Genomic DNA, 14,133 nt, shown 5'->3' with positions numbered 1-14,133 from the left:
TCCCTGAGCCACATAGTGCCGTCCCCCCAACATCTCCCGGTTTCCCTTCTTCCCTTCCCCCCCTCCCCACTCTGGGCCAGAGCCCCAGCCATCCTGACTGATTTTGTCCCCAGCAGCTCCTCCCTCCTTTCCCCCTAGAGATGGCTGACAAGACCTTCTGACGAACTCAGTGGCTTCTCTCTCTCTGGCTATTCTATCTCTGGTTCACTCATCTACACCTGGGTCAGATCCTCTGTTGTGGATGTTGGGGTCCATCTGTACCAGCCCCTGTCTCTGCCCTTGGATCTGTCTCAGGGGAGGCTACTTGCTAGTAAACGTGCCCTCGGGTTTATCTCTGACCTCTGAAACTTGCCACCTGCTTTAACAGATCACGGCATGGCACAGCTCCGACCAAACAGGGAGGACGACACTCGACTCTCGGGGAAGATGTCCCTGCAGCAGGAGGAATGAGAGGGAATCAGACCGAGGACAGTATGCTTTTTGGGAAAACAGAAGTGGGCCCTGGTCACTAAAGTGGTGAAGGGCTGGGGAGTTTCCAGACATGGGTACCTCGAAAGGGTAACAGGAGCCCCCCCAGACCACAGCACCCAGAGCCCCATGCACCTCCTCATGCCCCTGCCCACCGGGGAACCCCTGAGCTGTAGGTCCCCCTCCTTGGTCAGCCTGTGCCCCACCCTGTCCCTCCCTCCAGGGCGGGATCGATAGAGCCATAAAGCTCAAGGGGTCAGAGACAAAGGCTGGCAGCAGAGGCGAGCCCAGAGCAGAACACACAGGTGCGTTCTGATGGGGGGTGCCGGGGGCCAGTGGGCAGGGGGGCCAGAGGGAGGGGAGCAAGGGAAGAAGGGTGTGGAGAGAGGGGTAGGAGAAACAGACACGGAGGCGGGGGCGGGGGGTGGGGGAGTCAGAATGCAAGGAGCGGAAACCCAGAGGGAAGGACTCTGGGCTGCAGGCATAAACTGCCCAGGGGCGAGATAGGAAGGGCGAAACCAGGGCCTGGATGCCATTCTCAGGGTGCTGGGGTTGCGAAGTGGGGAGGAAGGGCCTGTTTCATGTGTGGTCTCACTGGCCACAAAGTTCTCCCTCCTCCTGTGGCTTCATCACCATCGTCCTCCTCACCCACTGCCTGCTTGGACTTCAAAATAGAGGATCGTACTAGGAAAGGTAAAAGTGAAAGGAACAGCCAAGTTCAGGTTAAAAGGACCACAGATCTCCTGCACATCTCCCTCCTTAGCAAAGCAGAAAGAAATTTGTAATTAAGAGATTATAAAACAGGGATCTTGGCCATGAAAAGACATGGAGGAACTTAAATGCATATGACTAAGTGGGAGAAACCAATCTGGGAAGAGCTACATACTGTGTGTGTCCAACTGTATGACATTCTGCAAAAGGCAGAACTATGGAGACAGTAAAAAGATCAGTGGCTGCCAGGGGTTGGAGGGGAGGGAAGGGAAGGATGAGCAGGTGGACGGGGGAGCCCGAGGATTTTTAGGGCAGAGAAACTGCTCTGTGTGGTCCTGTAACAATAGATGCACGTCCTGGCACGTTCGTGCAACCCCATAGATGTCCACCACCAGGAGCAAACCCTAGTGGAGACTCTGGACTTCGGGTGACAGTGATGTGTCAGTGTGGGTTCATAGATAGTAACAAAAGTCCTACTTTGGGGGAGCAGTGTGTGAGTGGGGGTGGGAGGTGCTTGGGAAATCTCTGCATCTTCTCAATTTTGCAGTGATCCTAGAACTGCTCTAAAAAGCAAAATCTTTGTGGGTTTGTTTTTTTTTTTAAGGAGGCAGAACACAAGCTCGCCCTATATCCTTTTGCGGGCTCTGGATTCACCCCAGCAGCCCCTAAGTGTCCCCCATGCCCTTCAGGCTGGAGAACACAAGATCCATGAGTCCCCGGGCCTTCCTACCAGGGCCAGTGGACGAGACAAGACAACCAGAGGGGACTGCGCTGGCAGCCCTGTGGGGGAGGGGGAATGATACAAAGACCCTGACCACAGCCCCCCAAAATGGAAGGGAAAGGGCATCTCCCCAAATGCCTGGGATGGTTCCACCCTGTATGGAGGGTCAAGTAGCCAGAGGGCCCCATCAGAAGGGCCAAAAAAGCCTCTGGCCACCCCGTCCTCACCCTCAAAGCCACAGGACTACAGCCTAATCACAGTCAAATCACTTCACATTGCTTACATTTTTAAATGTGTTGGCATCACAGACTGAATCTTCATAGTTGACTTTAAAAAGGAGAGTAGCCAGCGTTTCCTGAGTGCTTCCTAGAAGCTGGGCATTGTTCTAAACGCGTTATCCTTATTGTCCCATTAATTTCTTGCACCAGTTCTAGGAGGTACTATGGTTGTTAGTTCCAGTGCAGTTGAGAAAGTGGAGGTCCAGAGAGTCTGAGCGACGTGCCCGAGGTCACACAGCCGGTCCTGGTGGGAGATCGCACCAGCACTGGAGCTCAAGCAGCCCGACTCTGGAGCTGACTCTGAACTTTTACACTAAATTTCAAAACACGTCTTCATAAAAAGTATTGTATTGTATCAAAAAATGTAAGTTTTGCTGTCAATTTTCAATGACACAGTAAGCAGTCTGAGGCGTTTGGATTTGGCTTACCCATAATCTAAAGGTGGGGAGGCAAGAGCCCAGGCTCTGCCGTGCTGAGAAAGTACGTAGGAAAGGGCAAAATGAGTTTGTATAGGTAAGAAAATCCACGGGACTATCGGAGGCCCGTAAGGAGAGAGCAGAATTAATATCGATGGGAAGGGGGCGCCTGGCTGGCTCAGTCATGAAGCGTCTGCCTTCGGCTCAGATCCTGATCCCAGGGTCCTTGGATCAAGTCCTGCATCGGGCTCCCTGCTCAGCAGGGAATCTGCTCCTCCCTCTACCTGCCGCTCCCCCTGCTTGTGCTCTCTCTCTCTCTCTGTCTGTCATATGAATAAATAAAATCTTTTTAGAAAACTGATGGGAAGCCCAGATCTGAACAGCGTTAGGGCCCCAGCTGCCGTGGAAGCCTGCCTCCCGCTGGGGCAGCCAAGGGAGGGGGCTGAGTCCTTAGGAAAACCACCAGGCCAGGGGACATCGCCATCCAAGGCTCCCGCCTAGTGGAAACCCACTTCCTCCCATCAACCAACTAAGTTCCTCTCCGCTACTGCATTCCAGAGCCATGCGGCCAGAGACCCTGGCCCTCCGTGGGGCCGTCGCCGCTGTCCTGGTGCTGCAGGCGCTGGGCACGGCCAAGTGCCCGTCACGGACCCTGCACAGCAAGGCCAGGGTGTTTGAGGACCTGAGCGCCCAAGAGCTGAAGGCCGTGCGCAGCTTCCTCTGGTCACAGGAGCCGCTGAGGCTCGAGCCCTCCCAAGCTCCCACCATGGCCAAGAACTCCGTGTTCCTCATTGAGATGTTGCTGCCCAAGAAGCAACACGTACTGAAATTTCTGGACAAAGGTGGAAGGCCTCCCGTCCGCGAGGCGCGAGCGGTCATCTTCTTCGGAGCCCAGGAGCATCCCAATGTCACCGAGTTTGCCGTGGGGCCCCTGCCACGGCCCTACTACATGAGAGAGCTGCACCCCACGGCGGAGCACCGCACCTCCTGGGCCTCCAGGCCCATCACCGGGGCCGAGTACACCCTCCTGGGCCAGGCCCTGCAGAAGGCCACCAAGCCCCTGCACCAATTTTTTCTTCACACCACAGGCTTCTCCTTCCAAGACTGTCACTCGCGATGCCTGACATTCACGGATGTGGCACCCCGGGGGGTGGCCTCCGGCCAGCGCCGCTCCTGGTTCATCTTGCAGCGCTTTGTAGAAGGCCACTTCCTGCACCCCACGGGGCTGGAGCTCCTCATGGATCACAGCAGCACCCACGCCCAAGACTGGACGGTGGAGCTGGTCTGGTACAACGGAAAGTTCTACCAGAGCCCGGAAGAGCTGGCCCGGAAGTACAAGGAGGGACAGGTGGACGTGGTGATTCTGGAGGACATACCCCCCAAGGCCCAGGGCGGGGAAGGCGCAGAGGAAACGCCCCTCTTCTCCTCCTACAAGCCACGCGGGGACTTCCCCATCCCCGTGCCCGTGAACGGCCCCCGCCTGGTCCAGCCCCAAGGTCGCCGCTACAGGCTGGAGGGCAACACGGTGCTCTACGGCGGCTGGAGCGTCTCCTTCAGGCTGCGCTCGTCCTCAGGGCTCCAGATCCTCAACGTGCTCTTCGGCTGCGAGCGCATAGCCTATGAGGTGAGCGTGCAGGAGGCGGTGGCGCTGTACGGAGGGCACACGCCCGCGGGCATGCAGACCAACTACATCGACGTGGGCTGGGGGCTGGGCAGTGTCACGCACGAGTTAGCGCCCGGCATCGACTGCCCGGACACGGCCACCTTCCTGGATGCCCTCCACCACTACGATGCCGACGACCCCGTGCGCTACCCCCGAGCCCTGTGCATCTTTGAGATGCCCACGGGAGTGCCCCTTCGGCGACACTTCAACTCCAACTTCAGTGGGGGCTTCAACTTCTACGCGGGACTGCAAGGCCAGGTGCTGGTGCTACGGACCACATCGACGGTCTACAACTACGACTACATCTGGGACTTCATCTTCTACCCCAACGGGGTGATGGAGGCCAAGATGCACGCCACCGGCTACGTCCACGCCACCTTCTACACCCCCGAGGGGCTGCGCTATGGGACCCGCCTGCACACGCACCTGCTCGGCAACATGCATACTCACTTAGTGCACTACCGCGTGGACCTGGATGTGGCAGGTAGGCCTCGGGCTTGGAACCACCCTCCCAGGCAAACGTGTGCCTTCCAGCGGGAGATGGTGCTGGAGGTGCCCAGAGGCACCGAATCAGGAGCCTAGCGTGCTTCTCTGCAAACTGCAGTGCTAGATGTCTGTGTGTCCCTGAGAAGCAGCGGAAGGGATCAGCATGTCCGTGGCCCAGGATGCGGGCAGGGGGGCTCCTTGACCCCTAAAGGGGGATGGGACAGAACGGTGCACATGTGGGGTTGGGGGTGGGGACAACGCCTAGGAGTGTAAGAAATGTCGCTACCTAGGACTGTGGTCCACAATACTCTTTGTCTCCTGGGTTAACGATCTCACCATGAAACATGGCGGGGGCATCGTGACAGGCTTTGGCTGACTCGGAGCTGTCTTCGAATTCCTCCGTTGGTTTTTTTTGGCTTTAGTTCCTTCCCTCTGCACTACAGCTAGCTCAGGGCTTATCCCCAACGACTCTCCGCTCCACTCCTGATGGTTTGCTCTTGGGTGTGGTCTGGGATGGAGATCCCGGCACAGAAATGAGGGTATTTCAGGTCAGGGGACTTCGTTCTCATTGTCCTTCCTCCCGCACACCTGCAGGCACCAAGAATAGCTTCCAGACCCTGAAGATGAAGCTAGAAAACATCACCAACCCCTGGAGCCCAAGACACCACCTGGTGCAGCCAACCCTGAAGCAGACGCATTACCACCGGGAGCGCCAGGCGGCCTTCCGCTTCGGACAGACTCTGCCCAAGTACTTGCTCTTCACGAGCGCCGAGGAGAACCGCTGGGGCCACAAGCGCAGCTACCGGCTGCAGGTCCACTCCATGGCCGACCAGGCGCTGCCCGTGGGCTGGCAGATGGAGCGGGCAGTCACCTGGGCCAGGTAAGGCGGCGGGGCTAGGACTCCTGTGTCTGTCTTTGAGAGTCTGAGTCTGTGTGGTGGTGTAGCTGGGCCCGTGAATGTGTGTGTGTTTTCTAGACCCGGGGCTCCGTGTTGGGGGAGGGGGAGGGGAGAGCTGTGCGGAGCCCCTGAGCCCCGGTGGACGGTTGGTCTGTCTGGCTGACCCCCAGGAGATGATCTCACAGTGGGGGAAGACAGTAACTTTCCCATGCCGATGTCTCTGGGAGGGCTGGGAGGCACCCTGGCACCCAGAGCCACCTGGCTCCTCTCCTGGGCAGGTACCCCCTGGCCGTGACCAAGTACCGGGAGTCGGAGGCGTGCAGCAGTAGCATCTACAACCAGAACGACCCCTGGGACCCACCCGTGGTCTTCGAGGAGTTTCTTCACAACAACGAGAACATCAAAAACGAGGTACTGGGGGGCCCCTGGGGGCTCAGTTTGGTTAAGTGTCTGACTCTTGATTTCTGCTCAGGTCATGATCTCAGGGTCGTGGGATCGAGCCCCGTGTCAGGCTCCGTGCTCAGTGGGGAGTCTACTTGAGATTCTCTCTCTCTCTCTCTCTCTCTCTCTCTCTCTCTCTCGGCCCCTACCCCCAGCTCGTGCGTGTACTCTCTCACTCTCTCAAATAAATTTAAAAAAAAAGAGAGAAAGAGAGAGAAAAGGTACTGGACCTGCCTTCCTCCATCCCTAGCCCAAGACCAGATCTGTGTGGGGTCCCAGGGTGGAGAGCGCAGCTCGCCATATGGAGCCCCAGCTCAGCGGTTTCCCACCCTTCCCCTCTGAGCCTCCTTAGTGCTTGCCCGCCGCTGTCTCCCACAGGACTTGGTGGCCTGGGTCACCGTAGGCTTCCTGCACATCCCCCATTCAGAAGACATCCCTAACACAGCCACACCCGGGAACTCCGTGGGCTTCCTGCTCCGGCCTTTCAACTTCTTCCCCGAGGACCCATCACTGGCGTCCAGAGACACCGTGATCATATGGCCCCGGGACAGCGGCCCCAACTACATCCAGCACTGGATCCCGAAGGAGGAGGGGGACTGCTTGATGCCTGAGCCTTTAAGCTACAATGGAACCTACAGGCCTGTGTGAAGGACCCTCTGCCCCCAACTAACCCCACCTAGAAGCCCAGGTGCCCCCCAGGGACGGACAATAAAGCCCTCAGGGCTCAGCTCCGTGTGCTGCTTCTTGGGGGGGGGGCACGGTGGGGGAGGCCGCACAGCAGGCCCTGCGTGTAGGACGCACCCAGATGAGAAAGCAGGCGGCCTTGACCTCCCTCCACCTTGGTCTACTCCACCCCAGAAAAGACCTCCATCACTAAGGCAAGTGACGCTCCCTGAAATACTAGATTCACCTATCAGATTGGTTTTAAAAAACAGACTGGCAGCTCCCTCTCGCAGGTCTGCAGGGACCCTGGGATGTCGCCAAGGGGCAGGCAAATTTGTGCGGCCATAGGAGGACGCTACAGAAAACGGGCAAAACTGCCCACACCTCTACTCTGGACACACTAATCCAATCCCAGGGCTTTACCCCAGAGGGCTCCCTACAAACCCAGGAAAGACTTGGGCACACAGTGATTCACTCTGCAATCGCAGAGTCTGGAGGCAACCCAGCCGTCCATGCACAAGAGAGACCCTGCAGGTCTAGATAAACAACGGACAGCCACACAACACAATCCAGGTCATTGTATGGGCGGGGACATTCTCTGCACTGGTGGCGGAAGAGCTTTGGGGTGTAGATACCCCAGAAAGACAGGCAAGGAGATAACTAATGCCCATCATCTTAGTCTGGTCCGGCTGCTGTAACAAAATCCCACGGACTGGGGGCCTTAGGAACAGCGGAAGTCTACGGCTCACGGCTCTGGAGGCTGGAAGTCCAAGATCAGGGTGCCAGCAAGGTCGGGTGAGGGCCTCCTTCTGGGTTGCAGATTCTGATTTCTGGATGTGTCCTCGCATGGTGGAAGGGAAGGGAGCCCTCTGGAGTCTCTTTTATAAGAACACTGATCCCATTCACAACGGCTCCATCCTTCTGACCTAAGCACCTGCCAAACGCCCCAAGTCCTAATACGATCACATTGAGTGTTAGGACTGCAATATGAGCTGGGGCGGGGTGGGGGGGTGACATACACATTCAAAAGGTAGGTGATGGGGAGAAGTGGATGACACAGGGGAGGAAGCAGGAGTCCTCTAAGTAAATCAAGCCCCAGGGAGCGCACTGACCACCCGCCTTCTCCTTTCCTTTGCTGAGTTGTTTTCCTTTCTTAATCATGAGAATGTATCACCCATTTGGAAAAATTTAAATCTAAATTTTAGAAGAGAAAGGGAGGGAGGAAGGGAGGGACTCTTGTTGCTCATTGATGGAACTGATGGATAAGGCTGGCTGCTTCCTCCTGGGTCCCTCTCCCTCCCCAGACTTTCTCCTCTGATCCCAAAGAGGAGAAGACACGGGGAAAATAATCAGCCCACAGATGTGGTTGGTTTTCTCTTCCCTCTCCATCACGCTTCTGAATGAAGACTTGGTGCCGTTCCCACCTAAGAGTTGGCCTACTCCTCCCGTTCCTGTTCTTTATCATCCTCCCGAATGGGGGGGGGGAGGGAGGGGTGGCCATCATTCCCTCATCTCCCTGCCATGCACCCCGCTGGTGGGACAATCTGAGACTTGGGTTTGGGCTTTAGAGGGGCTCCCAGGACAGCCCCACACCTCCCTTATCTGCTGCAGTCTCCCCTAAAGGGAAGCTACATGGGCTCGCCCACTAGGCTTGGGGGCCCACCCTTAGCTAACCTTCACTGTGACCTTGCTTTCCTCTGTCATTGTTCTGGTTGCCTGTTCCTACCCCGGGAATCTGGTGTGAAGGTGTGGCTGTGCGAGGGCAACATTAGTCTGGGTTCCCTGGTGCCCGAGGGATGTTAACCAAGCAAACAAACTTGCCTCGTGCTTAATAGTCCAGGAACCCACTGGAATCGCTTTTATTTGTACGGCAGTAAGAAGGTGAATCTTAAGCTTTTCATCTGAACTCACCATTTTGACAAACATTACAGGATTTGGACCCAGCACTTTGGTAACAATGGATACAATATTTAAAATAACAACAATTTTTATCTTAGCCATTTTCTTAAATTTTTGAAATTTTCTGAGCGTTGTTTCAAAACTGTGAAACAACTAAAACACAAAGGATTATGAATGTCCACAACAGAAAAAGGAAGAGAGCAAATTTTGTAGCACTAGGGGAGAAATTCTAATCTTCTTCAGAAGGGTTAGTAGTTCGGTAGACAATAACTCCCTCGGAAGGGGAGCCAGGAAATGCATTTGCTTTGAAACTTTTTACTTTTAATTAACATTCAGCCTTACTGGAAAAGCTGTTCACTGTGCTTTAAAAATTCTTTTTTTTTTTTCCCTCATTCCATTTTCCTCGAGTTAAGAGGAGTGTCTTCAATGTTAGCCTGGAGGCCGATCAAGAGTATCCTACATCCTAACATCATTCTAACATCTGGCAAATTCCATTATTAACCCATAGATTAGCAACAACAACAAAAAGAATATTATCTAAAAGGATCCGTTTCTAACAACAACAAAAAATTATGAGACACGCAAAGAAACAGGAAAGCGTGACCCCCATACGAGGCGGGGGGAGGAGCAGAGAACAAAATCTATCCACGAGGGGACCCAGATGTAGAACTGAGCAAAAACATCAAAGCAGCCATGTAAGTGCGTCCAAAGAGCAGAGGGAAACCATGCTTGAAGAAGTAAACGAAACTGTGACAAGTCTCAGCAAACAGAGAATATCACTATAGAGACAGAAACTATTTTTTAAAAGAACCAAATGGAGGGGCACCTGAATGGTACAGTCGGTTGGACGTCCGACTCTTAGTTTCGGCTCGGGTCATGAGCTCAGGGTCGTGGGATCAAGCCCCGAGTCAGGCTCTGCAGTGGGTGTGGAGTCTGCTTGAGATTCTCTCTCTTCTCCCTCTGCCCCTTCCCCACTCTCTCTCTCAAATAAATAAATAAATCTTTAAAACTAAATAAAAGAACCAAATGGAAAATCTGGAGTCAAAAAGTACAATCCCTGACATGGAGAATTCCCCGGGCTGGGCAGTGTGGATTTGCTCTCACGTCCACACTGGAACTCCCAGCCATGGTCCAGAGGCAACCCACGTGAAAGAGGGAAGGGAACCCACGTCAGCAGGACAGTGATGCAGCTACGCATCCGTGACCCGGCACGAGGCTCTGGGCTGGCAAGGCAGGGCATTGCCCGAAGGATGTGTGGCCAAGACGTAACTGAGCAGATTTAGACTTGACCGTGGGCCTGAGCAGATGCTCTGGCTCTCACCGCGAGAGTAGCTAATTAATTAAAAAGAAGGATGAGAACAATGACCAAAAAGTCCCAAGAGGATGGGCCTTTGTGTCTATGGATCTTTCATAAAGCCCAAAGCTGACAACATTGAGCACATAGGACCCCAGGTATAATAAGATCTAGAATTTCATGCACTGTCTCGACATCTTTGAGCATCACATGACCCCAAAGCTCCAACCACGAGTTCCCTGCTCTCTGCAGATATGCCCCCCACCCAGCAGGAGAGTGTCCTCATACAGCTCACTGCTCTCCAACTGGTTCTCAACCAATGGGTTTCACTTATCCGCCACCTGCCATCCAGAGCCCAAGGACAGCAAGAACAGGCCACATCAGTAGGGTGATTTTCCCTCCAATCCCGTCCCACCCTAGCCTGGCCCCCAGGAGCCTGAGCAGAAGAGCAAGCCGGGGGGGGGAAGCCAACCCGACTCATCCCCAAGCCAGGACCCTCGGACCTGGGGTCAGGCTGAACTGGGAGGAGAGGAAAACTTTGAATTGGATGTCAAAAAGGAATTTTAAATTAACTTGATGGGGCTGTTTAATACCCAAACATAATCACATAATCAAAAAGCTATGGTAGGATGTGCCCCCAGTGTCGTTAAGAACAGGATAAAAGAACCAGCCGGAAAACAGGGAAAATCTTCCAGCCCAGGAGCCGGGACCGTGAGAGGAAAAGACCCAGTGGCCAGGCTCAGCGGTGGGAGCTGGATCCCTGCAGACGCCTGGACCCCAGCTGGAGAGAGAGGAGAACAAAGACCCATTTCCCCCTCTCCACCCAGTCTCCCACCAGGGCTTCCCGCTGCTGGAAGCTGTAGCTTAGGAGCCCCAGCCACAGGGCCTGTCCCCAGAGTGACAGAACAGAGGAGAGGGGCCAGGGAGGGTCTCAGGAACAGTGGAACAAGCTGAAAGGCAGCAAATGGAGGGGGGACCCTCTATTTCCACTCTGCACCCCATCCAGCTCCGGTTGTTCAGTAAACTGGCTCACAGCTATGTCAGCCCCCAGGAAACAGGACCAGTGGTGCTCAGATAATGTCAGGGTGATCTAGACCCAAAGTCACATCCAGTCAGTGGTCCTTGGGGTTAATCTCCTGGAGGAGGAGCCCTGACCGCACCCTTTGGGGTGAGCAGATCTTTTCACTCAGATCATGGGCACCTCCCGTAATTTGCCTCCCACATGGTCAGGCTGGCCCGAGGTCGTCTGGCAGCTCGCAGACGCCAGCACACAGGGTCAGCGACAGGGAAACTCTCAGAGCTGCCCAGACATCTCTATGATTGCTCAGTTGGGGGTGGGGGGGAGTGGCAGATGTCCCCAGGAGACAGAGCCTTGTTATACACACCTCCATTCACCCGCACTTGCCAGAGGCTGGAACCCTGGAAAAAGGGGGCAGGGTTGGTCCTATGCATTTCCCCCCAAGACAGGGCCAAAGTCCCAGCTCTTCCTGGGAAGAAACGCTGGCGGGCGCCCCCATGCCAGGCTTGGCAAAGCTGTCAATTCTCGAGAGCACTGACAGAAGGAGAAGCACAGGGCTGGGTTCTGAGTGGGAGGAGACACCCCCACCCCGCCCCCAACCTGCTTTGCAAAAGACTACAGAGATCCCACCAAGAGAAAAGAAGAGAGAAAACCAGGATTTACACCCCCACTCTCCTCCCCCCTGCTCCAGCCCAAGCACATTTCCTCCCCAAGTAAAACAGAATGTGGTTTTGTTTGTGGCTGCTGGGCTCCCAGGTGGAGATGCAAATAGGGAAAGCCTTGAGTGAACTAAGTTGCTTTATATAACGTAGAGGAAGCTCGAAGATTTAAGGAAAGAAGAACCTGTTGCTTGTAGAGGCTTTTCGGGGAAGGCGGCCTCAGCCGTGCAAGGAGAGCTCTGGGGAGACGGGGAATGAGGGCCTATAGAAACCCTTGTCTCCCAGCCAACAGGTACTAGGGTTCCTTTAAGAATTTTCTCACTGTTGGGGCGCCTGGGTGGCGCAGTGGTTAAGCATCTGCCTTTGGCTCAGGGCGTGATCCCAGCGTTCTGGCCCCCATCAGGCTTCTCCACTAAGAGCCTGCTTCTTCCTCTCCCACTCCCCCTGCTTGTGTTCCCTCTCTCGCTGGCTGTCTCTCTCTGTCAAATAAATAAATAAAATCTTAAAAAAAAAAAAAAGAATTTTCTCACTGTTGTCATTTTAAGAATAAAAAGGATAAAGAGGCAGGCAGCAGGGGCTTCCTGGTGGTCTGGGTCCTGATCCCGGGAAATAGGACTCTAACCCCAGTGGCCCAGGGCCATGTGCAGGGCTAGGCCTGGCCCCAGCTCTGCAATGCACACCCTCGAATCTGTGCGAGTCCCACAACCTGTGAGACCCAGTGCTTCGGCCATCAGATGCCAGGCTGACTCCAAGCTCCTTCCTTCCAGTCCATCCAAGACTGGGGGTGCTTCTTGTGCCCCCCACCCCCATCTCATCTCCTCTTGCAGCTCAGTCTTCTTCACACCCACTGCCCCACTGCCCGTGACCCTGGGCCACTCGGTCTCCCCGCTCCTCTCCTCCCCAGCCCACTCCGGCCTTACGGGCCCCACCTGGGAAAACCAAGGGTATACATCAATCTGCTAACTTCCATCGCTACCCACACGGCACCCACCTCTCCACACACCCCACACACCCCGCCGAAACGGCAGGCGTTCCACTTGGGGGAGAAATCATCTTCCTGCTCTTCTCTGTGCCCCTCGCGAAAGCGTCTGCTGCCTCCCTTAGTGACTTAGGGCCACGCTCATTACCAAGGCCCCCCATGGCAGCGCATGGTCAGGCTGGAAGACTGCCCTATGTACCAAGCAGACTCAGAGGAAGAAGGGGGCACCGGTCACACACCGTCAGTGGTCCACTGTTAGTAAACCCGTGTGCCCAGGGGCCAGGGGTCTTTACACCAAATCTCTGGAATTTCTGAAACTCCAAGACTCGTTTTTACAGTTTGAACTCTACTTTTGACAGCGTTGGCCATTTCAGGTTCGTAGCAGCGGTCAGCAGAAGGGAGCATTAATAAGCTCGCCCGCAGGAGCCCACTTTGCCAGCAGCTCAAACGACCGCAAATCCATTTGTTCCAGCCTGCTCCCAGGTTAGGCTCCCTTGGTGTTCATTTCCTGCTCCACAAGGCTGTGAGTCATCACCCTGCCTCCTCTCCTGCTTTAACTATTGCTCTGAGACCAGAGTCTGCAGAATGCGAGGTCACATGGAACACTGTATTTAGTACGGAAGTCCTCAACCTGGGGGAGGGGGAGCACCACCAGCAGGGGCAGCTAGAAACAGCCCCCAGAAGCTTCTGAGAGCACACCTGAGCTGACCAGCTCAGGACAGTTAGGAATTCCTGGACTTCTCAGAGGTCCACTGACATTCAGGACTCTGGAGCACTCACTTTGTCGCCGGCTAAAGGATGCCTTGGCGCTGAGATCAAATTAGCGAGCTGGCCTGCAGCTCGCTGCTGGTAAAAGCCAGACAGCCCAGGAAAGTATCCCCGCTTTAAACTGTGAGTTGTTGCCTTCAAGGAAAGGGATGCTGTCTGCCATGTGTCCACCAGGTGGCGCAGCACGCCTTCCCCGCCAGCTCCATCAGGCCGCGGCGTTTCACTGTCAACCCCGCAGAGATGAAAGATGAACGCGGCAAACTGGAAATGCCCCCAGGTGCAAGCTATAGCTTGACCAAATACCGCAGCAGTATCATGTTTTCATTAGAACTAGGTTCAGCTGAATTTAAAAGAAAAAAATACAGCAGTGGCTTGATGAGAGGTTTTATTTGTTTCTCTGTAAAAAGCAGCCCAGGGCTGGGATAGGAGCTCCATGAAAGTGTCCAAGATGCAACCTCCTTTCTTTCCACTGCACCCACCTCAGATATGGCTCTCAGCTTTCTAGTCCAAAGTGGCTGCCAGAGCTCCAGCCATCGCATCTGACTACCAGGCTGTAGGATAGAGAAAGGCATGGCCCTACGCTCCAAAGAACTGTCCCAGAATTCAGAGCCATTACTTCTACTTACAACTCATTGGCTACACAGGGAGGCTGGCGCCTGGAGTCTTTTACCTGAGCATTGCTACCCCCCAAATAATGTCAGGGATCAGTTTGGAAGAAGAATGTGAGAATGGAGAGCTGAAAGGAACTAGCAGTATCAGCCACATAGTGTA

The 14,133-nt window shown here is 54.9% G+C and overlaps 1 protein-coding gene across 2 annotated transcripts; it reads left to right on the top strand.

The window, feature by feature from the left end:
- The first annotated feature begins 671 nt into the window (after positions 1-671).
- On the top strand, positions 672-6,730 carry AOC1 (amine oxidase copper containing 1). Of its 2 annotated transcripts, XM_087860624.1 has the most exons (5): positions 672-773; positions 3,155-4,741; positions 5,338-5,623; positions 5,920-6,052; positions 6,461-6,730. In XM_087860624.1, exons 2-5 carry the CDS (start codon positions 3,157-3,159, stop codon positions 6,728-6,730), a joined length of 2,274 nt encoding a protein of 757 aa, XP_087716750.1. In that variant the 5' UTR covers positions 672-773; positions 3,155-3,156. The 2 variants fall into 2 exon arrangements, with proteins under 2 accessions (XP_087716750.1, XP_045649632.2); XM_045793676.2 differs by lacking the exon at positions 672-773 and having other exon boundaries at positions 3,157-4,741.
- Positions 6,731-14,133: the final 7,403 nt, after the last annotated feature.

This window comes from Ursus americanus, chromosome 3 (assembly GCF_024610735.1).
Source record: "Ursus americanus isolate L20-20 chromosome 3, mUrsAme1.1.p, whole genome shotgun sequence".
NCBI lineage: Eukaryota > Metazoa > Chordata > Mammalia > Carnivora > Ursidae > Ursus > Ursus americanus.
Note: the sequence above shows the minus strand (reverse complement) of the source record. Positions and strands in the feature narration are given on the sequence as shown.

Excerpts from the sequence above, each read along its gene's own strand:
- AOC1 (XM_087860624.1), top strand. The coding sequence starts at position 3,157 with ATGCGGCCAGAGACCCTGGCCCTCCGTGGGGCCGTCGCCGCTGTCCTG. Across the intron at positions 5,624-5,919 it reads CGGGCAGTCACCTGGGCCAG|GTACCCCCTGGCCGTGACCA; the intron begins GTAAGGCGGCGG and ends TCTCCTGGGCAG. Across the intron at positions 6,053-6,460 it reads ACGAGAACATCAAAAACGAG|GACTTGGTGGCCTGGGTCAC; the intron begins GTACTGGGGGGC and ends TGTCTCCCACAG.